At 44.7% G+C, this 22,124-nt stretch overlaps 1 protein-coding gene across 1 annotated transcript in view; it reads left to right on the top strand.

The window, feature by feature from the left end:
* Positions 1 to 14,521: 14,521 nt before the first annotated feature.
* Positions 14,522 to 22,124, top strand: part of HEPHL1 (hephaestin like 1) — a 58,145-nt gene continuing 50,542 nt past the window's right edge. Inside the window, exon 1 of the mRNA XM_050940392.1 lies at positions 14,522 to 14,747. Coding sequence (XP_050796349.1) covers positions 14,578 to 14,747 — 170 coding nt within the window. The 5' untranslated portion in view covers positions 14,522 to 14,577. The remainder of the gene's footprint in view (positions 14,748 to 22,124) is intronic.

Raw genomic sequence — 22,124 nt, 5'->3', positions numbered from 1 at the left:
GTGACCTTTGTTTGCTAGGGCAGTAAGGAGCACTAAAGAATCAGTTTCTGAGGCAGATAACGAGGGGGAACAGAGGAGCAGATCATCTACATGTTGGACTAGAGTGGTCCCAGATGGGAAAACAAGGTCAGCTAGGTCTCGGGCTAATGCCTGGGAGAAATAAGATGGACTTTCTGTATACCCCTGAGGGAGCGTGGTCCATGTATATTGCTGTACCCTGTAGGAAAAGGCAAAGAGGTACTGGGAGTCAGGGTGAACCGGAACAGAAAAGAAAGCAGAACACAAATCAGCAACAGTAAAATGAGTTGCAGCTGGCGGGATAGAAGCCAGGATCGTTGCTGGGTTTGGGACAACAGGAAAAACGGGTATGACAATATGATTAATGGCTCGAAGGTCCTGAACAAATCGCCATGATTTGCCATCAGCTTTTTGAACGGGGAGGATAGGAGTGTTGCAGGGACTGGAACAGGGAACAATAATGCCTTGCTCCTGCAGGGCAGTTATGACTGGAGCAATGCCAGCCTCTGCCTCAGGGTTTAAAGGGTACTCGCATAGGCGAGGCAGGGGTTTGGAAGAGTCAACAGTAATGCAGACAGGATCAGTATTTAAGCAGCCCACCTCAGAGGGATGGGTTGGCCACAGAGAGGATGGGACCTGCGAAATTAGATGCTCAAGGGACGGGACCAGTGGGCAACAAGGGACCGGAGTAGAAAAGGACTTTTCAGACAGCAGGGAGGCTACAGAATCACTCAGGGAAGACTGGGGAATTTGTAAATAGACCCCATCCGGGGAACAGTATATGGTGCAGCCAAGCTTATATAACAGATCCAGACCCAAAAGGTTTACCGGAGTGGAATCAGAGAGAAGGAAAGCATGATCTGCAGAAAGGGGACCAACCTGGACTGGTAGAGGTTTTGAAAGGGGATAAGGGGTTGGGACTCCCATAATGCCCACAGCGGACACGGTTTTTCCGGAGCTGGGAATCTCAGGCAGGTCGGTAGTACGAACTGCAGAGAGCGAAGCTGCCGTATCAACAAGGAAAGGGAGAGAAAGATCATTGATAGTTAACACACACTCACCCGTGGGAGTGAGAGGTAGTAAAGGGGCTAAAATTTCCTGAGGTTCCCCAGTGTCCCGTCATTGTTGTGGGGCAAAGTAAGGCTGGGGGCTGACTGGCTGTGCTGGCAGGGAGTTTAACTGGTTGTTCACAGAGTTACCAGGCCGGCTTGGACACTCATTCTTCCAATGTCCCGGCTGTTTACAGTAATTACAAACATCCCTATAACCCGAAAATCCGGCTCCCTGTCCCCTCCCACGACCACGTCCCCATCCCTGGTATTTTCCCCGTCCCCGGTACTGTTTGCTCTGCCCTGAATAATGCTGTATTTGCAAGGCCATTAACTGCTGAGCTGATTGCTCTTCCTTTCCTTTTAAAGTACTTTGGCAGTGCTCTGCCACTGTTTGCAATTTGTCCATGGTTTCAGTCTCCTATCCAATATTTATTCGTTTTAGCAGATTGCCAATAACAGGCAGGAGGCCATTAACAAACGCAGTAGCCAGGGTGCCCTGTCCATTCGTATCTGGTTGCTGTATACCAGAATGTTGCAGAAAAATGTCAGTTAGTCGGGTGCGATAGTCGCCCGAGTTTTCTCCCTGTCGTTGCTTACAGCTATTTATGGCCATCCAGTTGGTTTTAGGAGTCCATACCCGAGGGATGGCTTCAAATAGATTTTTAGCTCGTTCTTTACACTTTTTTCGGTATTCAGCAGTAGGACCAGTGTCTGGCAAAGTAGAGTGGTGGTCAGCAGCGAGCCAATCTGCTGCTGTGAGCCATTTTTCATGCTCACTAGGGGCTGTTACAAGTAGCTTGCACAGCTGCAGGAGGTCTGCCTCAGACCGTTCATAGGTATCACACACTAACAAAAATTCCTCTGCAAATTTGGTAGGATTTTCTCGGGGCTTTGGAAAGCCTTTTATAATTGAAAGGAGCTCAGTGCGAGTCCAGGGTTTATAGCTCCAAGTGGGACCCCCGTCCTGGCCCCCAGTATGCAGGATTCGGAGGGGAGCCTGGATATTTTTAAGGCCCAAGCGCGAGCTTTTACGAGGCAGAGTGAGTCCAGAGGAATGGGCCTCGGCAGTACCGGATGATTCGGACAGGTCTGAACTGGAGATCTCTGGGAATTGTTCCTGATCTGGGAGATCTGGTAACAGTTGTTCCTGAGCTGGGGGCATGGGAGGCCGTCTATTGATTCGACGCAAGGCTGCCAGGCCAATTAATGCGTCTTCTTCATCCTCGTCCCCAGAATCTAGCAAGGGGTTTTCTTCATCTTTTCCCACCCAGAGACAGGAGTATGAAGAGGGGTCTGCTTGGACAACAGGGTAAAGGGGAGCATTCGGTCTAGTGGTGGGAGAGGAAGTTTCCAATAAAGATTTTAACTTATCATTTGAATCTTTGAGAGAGGCGAGTTTCGATTCTGTCCATCTATGATTTGCCTCTTCCCACCATTGCATGAAACAATCGACCTCTCCTTTTGCCAATTTAGTTTTAGATTGGCCGAGTTTGTCTTTTAAGACATCTACTTGATCCTTATCCCAAGATCCTAACAGTGGCCACTGAGTTTTGGGATCTCCCTGAGTTAGCCTAGACCATTTTTCCAGAAACTTACAGGAGTCCAGACCCTTCCTAAAATACATAAAATGAGCCAGAGTTCCTTTAGGGAACTGCCCCGGCTTAGACGTCTGGTTACCCATACAGGAGGACTTCACACACCAATCACACAAGAAGGAAATTAGGGTTCGTCAGAGCGATGCCCAGTGCAACACACAAAAGGAGCCCACAGGCTACTGCCTCAATCGCCCTTGCTTTCACACTAAGGGTTTTACCCAAGGTGCGGTGCGGCTGCGAGTGTGCAGATTTCACTCACTCAGACAGCGGGGACAGGAACCCCTTGGTCGGCCGATTCCCGGACGGAGACGGCACCCAGACTCAAACACTCCACAGGGAGGATGGATAGACACAGAGACAGGACAGTCCTCAGTCCGGACAAAACACAGAAATAATTACCTGACCAGATTCCTGATGTCAGATCCTGGGATCCATACCAGAACAGAGTGGGAACCAACAGGTTCGATGGCGTAGACTTCACTGTGGTCGTGCGCCTTTCTGTTCTAGTGGAGGACCGCTTGGGCCAAGTGCTCAGGTGACGGCTGCCACGGTCGTCCTACAAAAACGGTCAGGAATCACACAGCCCCAGTGAAGACGGTTGCCATCTTGGTGGAACCTCCAAATTGTCAAAGTTAGAATCAGGACTCACAATTTGTCAGACCACTCTGTTTATTAGCGCAGCGCTCCACCAATAACATTCAGAATATGTGAGTGGCCATGCAAGGCCCAAACAGTCTTATTTATACAGATAAAAGAGTGGGAATTAGACAAAGGGACAAAGAAATCAAAACAGTAAAATTCACCTGGGGCACAGCATGCATATCCTATTTCCTTACTGTTATCGATCTAAGGCTAATGCTTCACCAATTGCCCTTAAACTGTGCAATTGTTCTGTGTTAATGTCTGTATTCCTGACAGCTGGTTGCAACATTCCAACAATTTTGCTTAAAGGTATAGACAACATTTCTTTAATCCCTTCTATGTTTACAATATAATTCATTCTAGTTTCACAATTATTACCTACAGCAAACTGAGGTCAAACAGGCTAAGCATTATGGGTGAGATTTTCAAAAGAGCCTGAAATTTGCTGTGTTCAGGGGGGTGTTTTTTCACACCCCTGAGCGAGAAAGTTGCAGCACTGTAAAGTGCTAGTGTAGACAAGGCCTTAGGAACACAAGCCTAAGTCCCCACTGAAAGTCAATGGGGCTTGTGCTCCTAAGGCCAGACTTTTAAAGGTATTTAGGTGCTTGAAGATACAGATAGGCACCTAATGGGATTGAAATCAATTGTAGTTAAATGCCTGGGCACTTTTGAAAATCCAAGTAGATGCCTATTTGCATCTTTAGCTGTGTAAATACCTTTAAAAATCTGGCCCTAAATACTTTTGAAAAGCTCACTCTATAGCTCCAGAGACTTCCTCATCAACCTCTTCCAGGCATTCACCAAGCTGGTAAGTTCAGCAAGAGCTAGCTGAGCTGAGTTGGACACCGGGATTCAGTTCCTGGCTCTGACTAGATTTCCTCATGTCACTTAATTAATAATAATCTCTCTGTGCCTCAGTTCCTTCATCTGTAAAATGGACAAAATACTCCCCTCTCTCAAAGTTCTCTTGTGAGGACAACTGTATTAATGTTTGTGAGGCACTCGGATATCACAGTGATGGGGGCCATCTGTGTATCTAGATCACAAATTCTCAAAGTTGGAGGTGAGCCACCCTGGATGGGCACAGACAGTGGTGTATTACCGCATCGGCCCATGAGGCCCATGCCTGTGGGCTCCCACAAGGTGTAACTGTCTCCATCTTCTCTGGCTTCTCCTTTCCCTCCTCCTGGGGCCCTGCTGCCCTGCTCCTCCTCTTCCCCCTGGCCAGGCCAAATGCAGGAGCTGTAAAGTAAGCATATCCCCCCTCCCCTCTGTGCGGAGCTGCCCCCACCAAACCTCTCTCTTTCCCCCCCCAAGTCTATCTCCTTTCCCCTCTCCCCTGAGCCCCTCTCCTTCCCCCTTCCTTCCCGCATGGAGCTGCCCCCCCTCCCCAGCCTCTCTCCTTTCCTCCATGTTACACATGGGTATAGTGAAACGCACAGAGGTTAAGTGAATTGCCTACATTCAAGCACAAAGTGAATCAAGCACAAAGTGAATCAAGCTAGTTAGAGAACTCAAGAGTCCTGACTGCCTATCTCCAACACTTACCAATAGACACTACTGTTTTCATAAAAAACCTCATGACTCAACTATTACAATGTTTGGCACTTAGACAGAGTTCTCTGGCATAATGCTGCATTATGTGTACAGACAGCTGCAGCTGTCCACACTTACTCACCTGAAACTACGGGCTCCAAAACTACTGTCACGAGTATCTGCGGGGTTATTCATTCAAAACCAAACAGTGTATTGACAAGAGGACAACTTTAAGTGCATTGAACCATTTATTTTTATTCATATTTATTTCTATGCTGCCTATTTTATATTAGTGTTTGATTCTTTGACATGTAAAGAGACAAGGCTCCTGCCATGAGCAACTTACAATCTAATATTTTTCCAGTAAATATGTAGTTTATATTTAGTGTTTTAGAACTGCAAGTTGCTTTATAAAAGTTAAATAATTAATCCTCACTCCCTGCCTGGAGGTAAGTAAGTAAAAATCATTTTATGATGTGGAAACTCAGACAATGCAAAGTTATGCAATGAGCAAAGATCATCTAGCGAGGAAGAGAACTCATTTTTCTGGCTCCACAACCTGTGCTCAGACCCTCTGACTACATCAGCTTCTCAGACCACTTAAAAAGGAAAATTTACATTTCATATCTAAGTTACACAGGAATAATTGGAGTATTTTAAATCATTACATGTTTTCCTTTATTAAACCAGTTGCAAGAAGATAGGCAGTTCTAACCCATTTAAAACAATCAAGGCACTAAAATAAAATGCAGCAACTGTACATGGTTCCTTTGTTGTCTTCAATAAATAGTTTGTTCCACCCATAGCTGATTTTTTAAAAAACACTTTTCCAGCCAGCCCAGTAGATAATATGTAAGTTCGCTGGGCTTTTCTCTGCTCTCCTCCCACCCTCTCCCAGATTCTTTCCTTCTCTATTTGAATGGGTATTTTAGACAGCCAAAATTTCCCATCTCCTTTAAATATATATACACATTGCTCCTTTGCTCCCTGAATTTGTAAACAGACCTTCCCGTCTAAGAGTCCCCAAAACTCCTCTTTTGCTCCTCCCTCCCAAGGACACTGCCCCCCACCAAAGCCCAGTTTTGCTAAAAAGCTTGGGAAGTCTGGGGCGGAGCTTAAAAAGGGGCTTGGCCTGGCCAAAACAGGATGTGTGGTCACCCAAGACTGTAGTAAGAGCTGCCCAGGGAGTCCAGGTAGCTGTGGGGAGCCCCGGACCCTCCACCTGCCCTGGGCGAGGAGTCAGGGTATCCGAGAGCAGCCCCTGGCCCATGTCCCTGCCCCCAGGGCACGCCATCTATAACAGGTGGAAGATCCAGGGCTCCTCACAGCAGCCCAAGCTCCCTGGGCAGTTTTTACTCATGGCCTGACTTCCAGCCAGGCTAGGAGGCAGGGTCGTGGGGGGAAGGGGAAAAGCAGTGGGCAGAGCCCCATGGTGTGTGTGTGTGTGGTGGGGGCAATGTTATTTGTGCCCAGGGCCCCAATAAAGCTTAATCCACCTATGGGGAAGGAATGTATTCTGGGAGGGCATGAGACATTTTAGAAAAAAATATTGTGACATTGCATCCCATTTTTGTCATAGTAATATTATTATGATATGATTATGGCATAATTATGATGCATTTTGTACAAGTCATGCGAGGTGTCACTGAAAAAGTTATGATTTGCTGAATATGATTATCCTATTCGTATGCATTTGTCATTTTTGTATCTGAAGTTATGAATATTGACTAAGGATCTGTATTTTAAATGGGCTTACTCTGGAAAACACTCACAGCCAGTCTTTCAGGTACAACAATGAAGAAGCCAGACTGTGCTAATGGCCCATCAACAAAGACAATGGACACTGGAAGAAATTCACCTTCCTGTGAATGTTCCAGACAGCCTGTAAGTAATGGCTGCTATGACTCAGAGAATTCCTTCTTGGGTGCTGGCTGGTGAGTCTTGCCCACATGCTCAGGGTTTAGCTGATCGCCATATTTGGGGTCGGGAAGGAATTTTCCTCCAGGGCGGATTGGCAAGGGCCCTGGAGGTTTTTCGCCTTCCCCTGCAGCGTGGGGCATGGGTCGCTTGCTGGTGGATTCTTTGCAGCTTGAGGTCTTCAAACCAATTTTGAGGATTTCAATAACTCAGTCCTGGGTTAGGAGTTGTTATAAAAGTGGATGGGTAGGGTTCTGTGGCCTGCCTTGTGCAGGAGGTCAGACTAGATGATCATATTGGTCCCTTCTGACCTATGAGTCTATGAGACTCAGCAAGGTATGCAAAGGCCTGGGACCAGGCCACATGACTCTGGATTCCATCTTATAGACTCATAGACTCATAGACTCATAGGTCAGAAGGGACCAATCTGATCATCTAGTCTGACCTCCTGCACAAGGCAGGCCACAGAACCCCACCCATCCAATTTTATACAACCCCTATCCCAGGACCGAGTTATTGAAATCCTCAAAAATGGTTTGAAGACCTCAAGCTGCAGAGACACCACCAGCAAGCGACCCGTGCCCCACGCTGCAGGGGAAGGCGAAAAACCTCCAGGGCACCTGCCAATCCGCCCTGGAGGAAAATTCCTTCCCGACCCCAAATATGGCGATCAGCTAAACCCTGAGCATGTGGGCAAGAGTCACCAGCCAGCACCCAAGAAGGAGTTCTCCGCAGCAACTCAGTACCCATCGCATGCAACATCTCCCCGCAGACCATTGAGCAGACCTGTCTGGTGGTAATTCAAGATCAATTGCCCAAATTAACGATCCTATCATAACATCCCCTCCATATACTTATCAAGCTTTGTCTTAAAGCCAGGAAAGTCTTTTGCCCCTACTACTTCCCTCGGAAGGCTATTCCAGAACTTCACTCCCCTAATGGTCAGAAACCTTCGTCTAATTTCAAGTCTAAACTTCCTAATATCCAGTTTATACCCATTCGTCCTCGTGGCTACATTAGTACTAAACTTAAATAATTCCTCTCCCTCCCTAACGTTAACCCCCTTGATATATTTATATAGGGCGAGCATATCCCCCCTCAGCCTTCTTTTGGCCAGGCTAAACAAGCCAAGCTCTTTGAGTCTCCTTTCATAAGGCAGTTTTTCCATTCCTCGGATCATCCTCGTAGCCCGTCTCTGAACCTGTTCCAGTTTGAATTCATCCTTCTTGAACATGGGACACCAGAACTGCACACAGTATTCCAGATGGGGTCTCACCAACGCCGTATACAACGGTACTAACACCTCCTTATCCTTGCAGGAAATACCCCGCCTGATGCATCCCAAAATCGCATTTGCTTTTTTAACAGCCGTATCACATTGGCGACTCATAGTCATCCTGCTATCAACCAGTACCCCAAGGTCCTTCTCTTCCTCCGTCGCTTCCAACTGATGCGCCCCCAACGTATATCCAAAATTCTTATTATTAATTCCTAAATGCATGACCTTGCACTTTTCACTATTGTATTTCATCCTATTTCTATTACTCCAGTTAACAAGGTGGTTCAGATCTTCTTGAATAGTATCCCTGTCCTTCTCCGTGTTAGCAATACCCCCCAGCTTCGTGTCATCCGCAAACTTTATTAGCACATTCCCGCTCTTTGTGCCAAGGTCAGTAATAAAAAGGTTAAATAAGATCGGTCCCAAAACCGATCCTTGAGGGACTCCACTGGTGACCTCCTTCCAGTCCGACAGTTCACCTTTCAATACGACCCTCTGGAGTCTCCCCTTTAACCAGTTCCTTATCCACCTTACAACTTTCATATTCACTCCCAGCTTTTCCAATTTAACTAACAGCTCCCCGTGCGGAACCGTGTCGAACGCCTTACTGAAATCTAGGTAAATTATATCTACCGCATTTCCTTTATCTAAGTAATCCGTCACCTTCTCAAAGAAGGAGATCAGATTGGTTTGGCACGATCTACCTTTAGTAAATCCGTGTTGCAATTCGTCCCAATTACCATTGACCTCTATGTCCTTAACTACTTTCTCCCTTAAAATTTTTTCCAAGACCTTACATACTACAGACGTCAAGCTAACAGGCCTATAATTACCCGGATCACTCTTTTTCCCTTTCTTAAAAATAGGAACTACATTAGCAATCCTCCAGTCATACGGCACAACACCCGAGATTATCGATTGCTTAAAAATTCTCGCTAACGGGCTCGCAATTTCACGCGCCAGTTCCTTTAATATCCTCGGGTGGAGATTGTCCGGGCCCTCCGACTTCGACCCATCGAGCTGTTCAAGTACGGCCTCCACCTCAGTTGCAGTAATATCCACTTCCATATCCACATTCCCGTTTATCATCCCTCCATCATCGCAAGGTTCCTCACTAGTCTTATTAAAAACTGAGGCAAAGTACTTGTTTAGATGTTGGGCCATGCCTAGGTTATCCTTAACCTCCATTCCATCCTCAGTGTATAGCGGCCCCACTTCTTCTTTCTTTGTTTTCTTCTTATTTATGTGGCTGTAGAACCTTTTACTATTGGTTTTGATTCCCTTTGCAAGTTCCAGTTCAATGCGGCTTTTAGCCTTCCTCACTTTATCCCTACATGTTCTGGCCTCAGCAAGGTAGCTTTCTTTACTGATCCTGCCTTCCTTCCACTCCCTGTAAGCTTTCTGCTTTTGTCTAATCCCCTCTCTGAGTTGCTTGCTCATCCAGTTTGGCCTGCAACTCCTGCCCATGGTTCTTTTCCCCTTTCTCGGGATGCAGGCTTCCGACAGTCTCCGCAGCTGTGACTTAAAGTAATTCCAGGCCTCCTCCACATTTAAATCCACTAATTCCTCCGTCCAATCCACTTCCCTAACTAATTTCCTTAACTCTTTAAAATTAGCCCTCGAGAAGTCAAAAACCCTAATCGCAGATCTACATTTGTTTATCCTTCCATCTAGTTTGAACTGAATCAGCTCATGATCACTCGAACCAAGGTTGTCCCCTACCACCATTTCTTCTACGAGGTCCTCACTGCTCACCAACACCAAGTCTAAAATGGCATCCCCTCTCGTAGGTGCTTCAACTACTTGATGAAGAAATCCATCCGCTATCACATCCAGAAAAATCTGACCCCTATTATTTGTGCAAGTACTCGTCCTCCAGTCTATATCCGGGAAGTTGAAGTCCCCCATAATCACACATTTCCCCTTTGTGTTTACTTCATTAAAGACATTAAAGAGGTCTCTATCCATATCCCAATCCGATCCCGGCGGTCTGTAGCACACCCCAAGCACTATCTCAGGGGAAGCTCTAGTTGCTTTTTTACCCAGCGTGATTTTTGCCCAGACGGACTCCGTCTTATCCATTCCATCGCATCTTATTTCGCTACATTTAATTTCATCATTGATGTACAAGGCTACTCCCCCACCTTTGCCTTTCTTCCTGTCTTTTCTGAACAGCACATAGCCTTCAATACCCGTGCTCCAGTCATGAGTACTATTCCACCAGGTTTTGGTAATCCCTATAATATCCGGCTTCACTTCCTGCACGAGTAACTCCAGTTCCTCCATCTTGTTACCTAGGCTCCTCACGTTAGTGTACAAACCTTTTAATTTTCGGCGTTTGGCGTCAGTGACATTCTTTCCCCCGTCGTGCACAAACTGTCTGCCACCAGCATCACCCGTTACTCTGGTTTCTACTCCACTATTCCTCCTTGGATCAAATCTTGGGGCCGCAAGGGTATCCCCGCTCACTTTGTTTACTTCCCTCTCCAGGTTATGTTCTGGCGTGGAGATCTCCCGAACATTTCCCAGCCATCTCCCCCAACTTTCTAGTTTAAAGCCCTCTTGATGAGATCGGCGAGCCTCCATCTTGGGATATCAGTGTTTTTCCACAAGCCGAGGTTTGGGACAAAGAGTTCCCACCATATGCTAAAGCTATATAAGGCAGACAGTGACATCATCATTGGTTCTTCACTCCCCACACAAGAAGACTCCTGGAAACACCTGAGGAACAAAGACTGAACTGGGGGGCGTGCTGGACCCAGGCTACAGGGATTTCTAGCCTGTGTATGAAAACCTGAGGATTCCAAGCTGTAAAGCAAGTGTAACTTGTGCTTTAAGAATCTTCAACCTGCTTGTATCATCCGCCAGGGTGAGAATTTGCTAATTCGTATCCCATCTTTCTAGTATTTTAGCCTTAGTTTGCGTTTTTGTTTATTTGCTAGGTAATCTACTTTGATTTGTTTGCTATCACTTATCATTTAAAATCTATCTTTTGTAGTTAATAAACTTGTTTTTGCTTTATCTAAACCAGTGAGTTGGAGTGAAATGCATGGGAAATCGAAGGTCAAGGGGCAAAGGCTGTTGCATATTCCTCTCCACATTTGGGGGGGGGGGTGTTGAACTCTATGAGCTTACACTGTACAAATCCCTGTGCAGCTCGAGGCGGTATAATTTTGGGTTTATGCTCCAGAGTAGGTGCGTGCCTGGGGAGCTGAAAGTTACCTTGGCTGTAGCCTTTCTACTGTTGCTTCATGCAAAGGCTGGTCAGAGAGCCTTGCATGTAACTGCAGCTGGTGTGTGAATGCTGGTGGAAGTGTAGGACTGGGAGTGGGTCTGCAGCATGTCACAGCAGCACAATAAGAGAGGGAGCCCAGGCTGATGGGTCAGAGGGCTCAGTGGCACCCCTTTCCAGGCGGCACCCCAAGGGGAACCCATCACAAATACTGTGCACATTTTACACTTGGGGAACGGACAGGACTGGGACAGGGACAGATTGGAGGGGATGGGGCAGAAGAGGTCACATTTGGGAAGAACAGACAGAAGCGTCTGTGACCCATAGAGAACACTTCACTCCCCCTCTCTCTGCCAAGCATGGAATGGAATTCATGATTCCTGAACTGCACCATTCTTCTGCTGTCAGCAATATTCTGTGAAACCCACTGTCAAAGTGCATGGTTCAGTGCTCACTATGCCGGTCCATATGGAGGATTACAACCTACTATTGCTATCAGTTATGTCATTAGCTCAAATGGTAAAGATCTGTGAGGTGCATCTAAAATGGTCCAACTCTGCTGATGAACTATTTTGGTGTCAATATGATGCTACATGATGGAATTTCTGTTTTTTCAGTTTGCTTTTTTGAAAACCTTGGAAATTATATACATGCCCCACATTAAAAGAACTCTATTAAGACTGCAAAGTCTAGCACCCAGAAGTAAGGAAATGTAAGAATTCAAGCTGCTTGTGCAATCTCAGTTTGACCCCTTTGCATGCATGCATTGTGATACAGTCTTTAATTACATGTACGGTTGGCAACAGTCTCATATTACAAGGGACAACCCTTATTTAAATAGAAAAATTGCCTGTCTTGTACTAAGTCAGCTCAGATCACGTTTATCCAGTATTTCAACAACAGGGAGCTAGTACGTATGGGTGCATCTTTCCAGGAGAGCCCTGGGGTTACCAACAGTCCCTTATTAGAAGGGATGTCCCTTATTTCTTCATCTCTGTACAACAAGATTGGGAGTTGCTGAGTGCTGCAAAAAGCAGCAAGAAATATCCCTGGCGAATACATAAGTACTGCTTACTGTTATTGTATTATTCATTCATTCATTCATTTATTCATTCATTCATTTATTATCATCATCATATTGGGGAGAGAGTTGACGCAGGGGTTTAAGAAAACAGTCCCTTATTTTTGAAATACGCTGTTGGCCACCAGAACTACATGCTCCCGTACTATATGTTGGACAGGACCCTGTCCCATTCAGATAGACCTGCTCTAGGTATGACTCAGGGTTGTGCAGTGAAGGATACCATTGTCTGGAGGACCCATGTTTAGTTTGTTGCAGAAGCTAGAACATGTGTCATGACTGAGGAAGGTGATTGCTAGGAGAAAAAGGATGATTTCATGCATAGGCGCTGACTCTGTGGGTGCTCTGGGGCTGGAGCACCCACGAGAAAAAAGTGATGGGTGCTGAGCACCCACTGGCAGCCCCACTATCAACGCCTCTCCCTCCACCCAGCACCTCCTGCCTGCTGGTGGGCCCTACCAATCAGATCCTCCCCATCCCTCCCAGTGCCTACCTCCTGCCATGGATCAGCTGTTTCGCGGCATCTGGGGGTGCTGGGGGGAGGGGAGAGAGGCGAGGGAGCAGCGTGGTTGGGGGAGGGGGCAGAATGGGGCGGGGAAGACATTTCCTAACTTGAGAGCTTGTCATTGCAATCTTAATAATGTTCTTTTAACATTGCTTGTTTGTGCTTGTATTCAAATATATTTTGCATATATAATTGGGTGTATTCTCCGATTATAGACAATTAGGCCTGGATGTTCAAAAGTGACTAATAATATTGGATTAGGGTTGCCAGAAGTCCAGAACTGCTGACCAGGCCACTAAAAGTCCAGTTAGTGGCACTGCCAGGGCAGAGGGGATGGCAGGCTGCCAGCCTGGCTCTGCGCGGCTCCTGGAAGTATCCCTTCAGCTCCTAGGCGGAGGGAGGGCCAGGGGCTCTGCATGCTGCCCCCATCCTGAGCGCTGGCTCCATTGACCAATAGGAGCTGCAGAGCCTGAGCTCAGGGTGGGAGCAGTGTGCAGAGTCCCTGTGACCATCCCTCCACCTAGGAGCTGGAGGGACCTGCCAGATGCTTCTGGGAGTCGCCTGAGGTAAGTGCTGCCTGACGCCTGCGCCCCAACTTTCTCCTGGGCCCCAACACCCTGCCCCAGTCCTGAGCCCCTTCCCACACCTAAACTCCTTCCCGGAGCCCGCACCTCCTCCTGCACCCCAACCCTGTGCCCAAGTCTGGAGCCACCTCCCGCACCCTGAACCCCTCATTTCTGGCCTCAAGCCAGAGCCTGTACCCCCTCCCACATGCCAACTCCCTACCCCAGCCCGGAGCCCATGCCCCCAGCCAGAGCCCTCACCCCCTCCCACTCGCCAACCCCGTGCCCCAGCCGATGACAACAAGTGAGTGAGCAAGGGTGGAGGAGAGAGAGCGATGAAGGGAGGGGGGACAGAGTGAGTGGGGGCGGGGCCTCATGGAAGGGGCGGGGCAGGGTGCAGGGCAAGGGTGTTTTGTTTTCTGCAATTAGAAAGTTGGCAACCTTATGCTGGATGCCTCCATTTTTTAGGGGTCCAACTTGAAAAAAATTTAAAGCGTCCTGATGTTTAGAAAGTGCTGAGCATCCACCCTATGAAAATTAGGATTGTTCTCAGCTGTGCAGTGGCTAGTAGGGTGACCAGATGTCCTGATTTACAGGGGCAGTCCTGATATTTAGGGCTTTGTCTTATATAGGCGCCTATTACCCCCTCACCCTCTGTTCTGATTTTTCACACTTGCTACCTGGTCACCCTAATTTCTAGTGACTTAAAGTTACTAAGCAAAGTCCAAGAGTCTAGATTGAAAGGTCTAAAGAAATGATGAAAAGCAAATATTTAAAAAAAAAATATGTGGATGTGATGAGGACCAAAAAAACCTGGCCTAACATTACAAACCACACTTTCTGGTAAAAGTGGAAGAAGGACTAACAAGCATCCAAACTTCCCAAAACACTAATTTGTTGTAGCCTGAAAGGCAAACAAAAATAAGCCAGTTACACATTCATTGAAGGGCTGGCAAAAGTCCTGTCACCATAGCAACCCCCTCAATGGGCCTGTTTTGCTTGCACAAGCTTTCTTGTCTATCCCAGCCCCAAACTGCTGAATAGGAGGAGCTTTGCTTTGTCCATTCCTTATTTATAACTTGTTGAGAGCTTAGGGGAGGGAGGAGTGAGCCATCTCTGCTGCACGCTGTCTGCCTGAGTTGCAATTACACCTACAAATGCCTTCTGTGTTGTGTGGTGGCTGCATGCTGCCTCTTAAATTCCTTTGGCTGTTTGTGTTAGTAGAAGCAACTACCAGGACCTATTATGTTGGGATTGTGGAGGAGAACTGGGACTATGCACCAACTGGGAAGAATCTGATTACAGGACAAAGCCTCACAGAAGATGAGTAAGTCCCTCATGTTTCTGGTAAATCAGATCTCATGATGTCTCGAAAGAAAAATCCTTAGGTCACCAATGTTGTCTTAAAATGTCTTAAGTTTGTGCCGTCACTGAACTTTAGTTAAAAAAACAACAAACTTTTGCTCGTGTGGCTGCAATATACATTTAAGGCTGGATATGACTTCTATTCAAGTCAGTGGAGAGACTCCCACTGAATTGAATGGGAGTTGGATCAGGCGTCTGCTGTTGTCTAAAATGACTTATCTCTCTTATTGCTGATAAAATAGGGGTGGGGTGCAGGCCCTGAATGCGTGCTGTGATGTTTATTGAAGGGTGAATTTCAGGTGTTGACAGTTCTCAAAAAGGATTAAAAGGGTTTTCTTATTGCAGCTTTACTTTACAAGGATTGGTGTGGGAAATCAGGTCCTGGGGAGCCAAAAAATCTTACCGTGTTATAGGTGAAACCGTAATATATCGAATTTGCTTTGAACCACCAGAGTGCACAGCCCCACCTCCCCGGAGTGCTGCTTTACCACATTATATCCAAATTTGTGTTATATTGGGTCACGTTATATTGAGGTAGAGGTGTATTTCTGTGAGCGCTGGCCCAAGGTGACGTCACAGTTTGCCACCACTAAACACAGCTTTTCCACAATGAAAACTGAAGAGAATCTTTTGTAAATTGATGAAATTTGACAGACTGGAAAAACTGGTGTGAAATCAATAAGGACAAATGCAAAGTACTGCACTTAGGAAGGAAAAAACAGATGCACAATTACAAAATGGGGAATAATTGGTTAGGTGGTAGTATTGCTGCTGCAAGGGATCCAGGGGTTATAGCAGATCACTAACTGAATATGATTCAAGAATGTGATGCGGTTGCACAGAAAGCTAATATCCTGGAGTGTATTAACAGAGATATGATAAGAAAGACACAGGAGATATTTTTCTTGCTCTGCTTGGTACTGGTGAGGCCTGAGCTGAAATACTGTGTCCAGTTGTGGGCATCACACTTTAGGAAAGATGTGGACATATTGGAGAGAGTCCAAAGGAGAGCAAGAAAAAGTTTAGGAAACCTAACCTATGAGGCCCAGGTGTAGGAGTCCACACTAGTAAACTGTGATGCCAGTTCAGAACTTTGTACTGTTGTAGAAGTTAGAGATGGAAAAGACCTCTGGGAAAGCTATCTAGGCAATGCCAAGCCAATATAGGATTGTTCCCTACACCCCTAGTGATATATTCACGCTAGTTTGAAAAGTCTCAAGCAATACAAGAAAAGTATTTTTTTTAAATAACTTTAGGTGGAAGACATATGCAATTTTACAGTTAATTACCATTAAAGTACCAAAAATGCAGTATTAGCAAATGAAAAAAAATGGACTTATCACTTTTTGTTTTAGCATGGATGTGATGGTTACGGAGAAGGAGTGAAGAAATGGCATAACACTCTATAATCACTGTTTCTGGTAAAAGAGGAATGACTAACAAATGAAAGTCTTCAAACTTTTGAAGAAAATGTTGTGCAAATTCATTCACGCTCCCAGAAATCTCTCCATTTTGCAGAATTTTGTAAAACAGTAGTTTGACTGCAAAACTATAAAACTATGTTTTCAAACAGCAACTTCACAGAAAAGTGGACTCTTTTTCACTCACAAAATTATTGACATTTTAGTGAGAAAAAAATAATAGTGCTGGGGTGATAGAACTGAAAATGGTCCCATGTTCCTGTGAGCATTTTGGGAAAACAGGACCAGTTTTGAATTAGCAACAAAATGTTCAGTACTTGAGTACTTAGAACTGTATTGCAACCATTTCACCCCAATCTAATGGGCATCCAAATGTAAGAAACACAATGAGGTTGTTTTCTACTAGTTTCACAAGAGCTTCACAGGTGTACCCATTGTTGATTGTCTGTTACATTTCACCCTGCTGTGACTGATTCATAAATAGTATGAGTCTGCTACAGTACTGAGGCAAGAAAGGGCTTTGTGTTTTTACTCAAGCGGAGAGGTTGTGCAATTAGTTCAGGAGGCCCCAGGTTTTATTGCCTAGGGTTATCAAGAGAGTCATTAAACATACCTAGACTGCATGGTGGCTGCTTGTTCTCCACACGTGAATATATTTCAGAGTTTGTTATTTGGAAGGGAGTAGGGTGGCCAAATCTTTCACTGGGAAGGCTACTGCAGTTGTGTTACATATTGGAATTTCTCACTTCCCTGCTCAAGATAGCGGAGGATTGCTTCCCTGCTCTCATTCCTAAGATGGAAGAACTCTAATGAAAGGAATTTAACTTCAGATGGGGTGCAGATATTTATAAATCTCACACACACCAGGAAGAGTTTGTATCCACCTTGCAGAATGTAATGTTAATGATATTTGTGCTCTCTGCCCTTGGGACTATTTGAATACTAACCTGTACAGTTTGCTGTTTGGAGCAGGGTGCCCATTCATGCACAGGACTCTCTGAATTTGGTTGCATGTACTTTAAAGTCAGTGACATTAATTCACATACCTATTTCAAAGACAGAGAAACTTTTTGTTAAGGATTTTAAGTTAACTCTTGGCTTATTTTTGTAGTCTAATTTTTACAGGACATTACTTCCTAAGAGTAATTGTTAAATCTTTTAAATAAGAAATTGATTGCTAAAGGTATTAAGCCTTGCAGGATAATCCAGTCCCATAAAACCTTTGGATTCATGCCATTCCAGATGACATGGACAACAGGGCAGTACTCTTTGAAAAGGTAGCGTTCTGCAAATAATAATGCTTAGTACTTACTATACACAGTCATTTTCATTTTCAAACCTTGACTGATTAATGCTCACAACAACCCTCTGATGTAGACAGGTAAGTATTCTTACCCCAGTTTTACTGATGGGGAATCTAAGACATAGAGGATGCAACCTAAACTGGGTCTCTTTAAAGGAGCTAGTGCACACAAGTTAGGGAATGTTCCTTTTGAAGCTAGCTGGTCTTCAAAGCTGGCCTGAATTCTCATCCAGTGCAGTCCTAAGAGCATAAGAATTGTCATATTGGACCAGACCAATGGTCCATCTAGCCCAATATCCTGTCTTCCAACACTGGCCAATGTCAGCTGCTTCAAAGAACGGCAATTATCAAGTGATCCATCCCCTGTGATCCAGTCCCAGCATCTGGCAGTCAGCGGCTTAGAGACACTCAGAGCATGGGGTTCCATCCCTGACCATCTTGGCTAACAGCTACTGATGGACCTATCCTCCATAAACTTATCTAAATATTTTTTAACATAGTTCTAGTTTTGGCCTTCACAGCACTCCTGGCAACAAGTTCCACAGGTTGACTTTAGGTTGTATGAAGAAGTACTTCCCTTTGTTTGTTTTTAGACCTGTTGCCTATTAATTTCATTGGTGACCCCTGGTTCTTATGTTATGTGAAGGGGTAAATAAAACTTCCTTACTCACTTTCTCTATGCCATTTGTGATTGTGTAGACCTCTATCACGTCGCCCGTTAGTCATCTCTTTTCCCAGTTGAACAGTCTCAGTCTTTTTAATATCTCCTTATATGGAAGCTGTTCCATACCCTTGATCATTTTTGTTGCCCTTCTCTGTACCTTTTCCATTTCTAATATATCTTTTTTGAGATGGGGCAATCAGAAATATATGCAGTATTGAAGGTGTGGGTGTGCTATGGATTTATATAGTTATATTATGATGTTTACTGTCTTATTATCTGTACCTTTCCTAATGGTTCCTAACATTCTGTTCGCTTTTTTGACTGCTGCTGCACATTGAGTGGATGTTTTCAGAGAACTATCTGCAATGACTCCAACATCTCTTTCCTGAGTGGTAACAACTAATTTAGACCTCATCATTTTGTACGTATAGTTGAGATTATATTTTGCCATGTTCATTACTTTACATTTATCGATAGTGAATTTCATTTGCCATTTTGTTGCCCAGTCATCCAGTTTAGTGAGGTCCCTTTGTAACTCTTTGCAGTCTACTTTGGACGTAACTATCTTGAATAATTTTGTATCATCTGAAAATTATGCCCTTGCTGTTTACCCCATTTTCCCAGATGATTTATGAATATGTTGAACAGCACTGTTCCCAGTACAGACCCCTGGGGGACACCACTATTTACCTCTCTCCATTCTGAATCTGACTATTTACACCCACCCTTTGTTTCTATCTTTTAACCAGTTACTGATCCATGAAAGGACATTCCCTCTTATCCCATGACTGCTTACTTTGCTTAAGAGCCTTTCATGAGGGACCTTGTCAAAGGCTTTCTGATGGTCCAAGTACACTATATCTGCTGAATCACCCTTGTTCACGTTTGTTGACCCCCTTAGAGAATTCTAAGAGATTGGTGAAGCCTTTACGCAGGCCATGTGACTCTTCCCCAACAAATTGTGTTGACCTGTGTGTTTGATCATTCTGTTCTTTCCTACAGTTTCATGCAGCTTGCCTGGTACTGAAGTTAGGCTAATTTAAGTTACATACCACAGTTAGTAGCTTTGCAGTTTCATTATTATTTTTTAATTTAACAGTTCATCCAAAACTTCCTATTGACACCTCAATCTGAGACAGTTCCTCAGATTTGTTACCTAAAAAGAATGGCTCAGGTGTGAGAATCTACCTCACATCCTCTGCAGTGAAGACTGAGGCAAAGAATTAATTTAGATTTTCTGCAACGGCCTAGTCTTTCTTGAGTGCTCCTTTACTGCCTCGATTGTTCAGTGGCCCCACTGATTTTTTGGCAGGCTTCCTCTTCTAATGTACTTGAAAAACTTTTTGCTGTTAATTTGAGACTTTTGCTAGTTGCGCTTCTTTTCAGCCTGCCTAATTATACTTTTGCACCTGACTTACCAGAATTTATGCTCCTTTCTATTTTCCTTAGTAGGATTTCACGTCCAATTTTAATGCCTTTTTGCCTCTAACTGACTCTTTTACTCTGTTCTTTAGCTACTGTGGCATTTTTTGGGTCCACTTACTATTTTTTTTTAATTTGGGGTATACATTTAATTTGAGACTCCGTTATGATGTTTTAAAAAACTTTCCTTGCAGCTTTCAGGCATTTCACTCTTGTGACTGTTCCATTTAACAAGCTTCCTCACTTTTGTATAGTTCCCCTTTATGAAGGGAAGTGCTGCTATGGTGGGCTTCTTTTGTATTCCTCCCACCATAAAAATGTTAAATTTAATTATATTATGGTTGCTACTTTGAGCAGTTGACCTATATTAATCTCATGGACCAGATCCTGTGCTCCACTTGGGACTAAATCAAGATTGGGCTCTGAGGCCCCGTGAGGGTAGAGGGTCCCAGAGCTTGGGCTTTAGTCCGAATTCAAACATCTATATGGCCCAAGCAGGCCCTAGCCCTGCAAGCCTGAGTCAGCTGACCCAAGCCAGCTGTGGCCATATGGATGTGCTGGGGAAAGCTCAGGATACACTCAGTGGATTGCTCTCTTGCATTATGCCTCTGAAAGAAAAAATGCCTCCAGGCATGGGTTCTTCAGTGAAACTCCTCCCCAGCCTGACCAATATCTCCGGTCCCAGACACAACCCTAGGGAACCTCCATCTTGCTGTGTCCAGTTATGCCCACTGGATGCTGCAATCTTATATGGGTTTGTCAATTTAACAAAGAGATTGATATGTTCCAGGCTTGTTATCCCAAGGGGAGTCTCTGACATGCTTCATACCAAACATACTGCTTTAGGTAGAATGAACTAACAAATTTATTAACTACAAAAGATAGATTTTAAGTGATTATAAGTCAAAGCATAACAAGTCTGATTTGGTCAGATGAAATAAAAGCAAAATGCATTCTAAGCTGATCTTAACACTTTCAATGCCCTTACAAACTTAGATTCTTCACACCACAGGCTGGCTGGTTGCCCTCAACCAGGCTCTCCCCTTTGATCGCTTGATGGTGATGTCTGTTGATGGAGGTGGAAGAGAGAGGAAGAGCATGGAAAACGGCTCTCCCTTTTATCGTGTTCTTTCTTCCCTCTTGGCTTTGCCCCCACCCCCTTCAGAGTCAGGTGAGCATTACCTCATTGTAGTCCCACACTGACCAAAGGAAGAGAGATGACTCACTCGAGAGTCCAACAGATCCTTTGTTGCTGCTTAGGTCAGTGTACTTTGTTCCTTTAAGGCTGGGCTGGGTTTTTACCATACATGCCCTGATGAGGTGTGAACTGCCCCTCTGTTCCTGGAGAGTTTTTCCTGGACTTATTTTAAGCCATGAGGACACATTTTCAGCCTCATAACTGTATACATGAAATTACAACCTATAACATTACTATAACAATGCTCAGTGCATCATGAGCCTTCTGAAAACACCCGACATGACAAACTGCATTGGATACCATACAGTCATATTACAAGGATGAACATGGGGGTGCAGGGTGTTCCCCTGAGATACAGAGTGTCACGGGGAAATTTTAAGGAAACAAAGCCTAGCATATAAGTGAAAGATATATGGGAAGGTGGGGAAAGCATGGGAAACAGAAAATTAAAGCGTGGAAAGCCTGACATAGCCAGAGCTTTGAGGCGAAAACCTTGAAAATGGTGGTTGTTAAAAGAAGACTAATGCTCAACCTTCATGACGGTAGTAATATGGTGGCCATTAAAAATCCACATTTACCTACAGTTACCACTCAGTTGTATGTAGATGCTACAGTTAGTCTCTAGACTAAGTATAGGGGGAAACTCAAACGACCCCTGTCTGGTAACTGTTAGCAAATGTTATCATGATGCCAGGAAATCTTGACAATGGTTAGGTTGTTGTTGTACAGATTCCACTGCCTGTCATGCTGACCAGTATTGTCCCATTGTTTATCCTTATTTCCCCATCTGTTTGTATGCATCCATTGTCTCTTGTCTTGTACTTAAATCTTAAGGTTCTTGGGGCAGAGACTGTCTGTTTGTTCTTCGTTTGTACATCACCTAGCACAATGATGCTCTGGTCCATGACTGGGCCTCCTATGTGCTATGGTAATATAAATAATATATATAATGACAAATGCTGACATTTCAGTGGAGATCACTGTAACGTCAAGTGACAGCATAAACTCAAAGGGCCATTGGAATTGCACCAGAGAGGAATCTTGCTCCAAATCTCCAGAAGCTATTGTATCGATACTGGGCGAGTCTTGTTTTTTGTCATGGTCAAGGTCTCTCTCTCTTAGGGTTTTCTATAGTACTCTTCACTGTGATAGCTACAATGAACAGCATAACTTGAAATCCAGATAATTTTTGCTACAATCAAAGTTGACATTTATATAAGAAAAATGCTAACAAATTAAGGTCCTCATGCTGAACACTTGCATACTCAAAACTTCCGCCATGTAAATGCCTGTTTAATAGATATCTGTGCTGGTGCAGTAGTTTCACTATG

This window comes from Gopherus flavomarginatus, chromosome 1, assembly GCF_025201925.1.
Source record: "Gopherus flavomarginatus isolate rGopFla2 chromosome 1, rGopFla2.mat.asm, whole genome shotgun sequence".
In the NCBI taxonomy this organism is placed as follows: domain Eukaryota; kingdom Metazoa; phylum Chordata; order Testudines; family Testudinidae; genus Gopherus; species Gopherus flavomarginatus.
The sequence above is the reverse complement of the archived record's forward strand: the minus strand, read 5'-3'. Positions and strand labels throughout refer to the sequence as shown.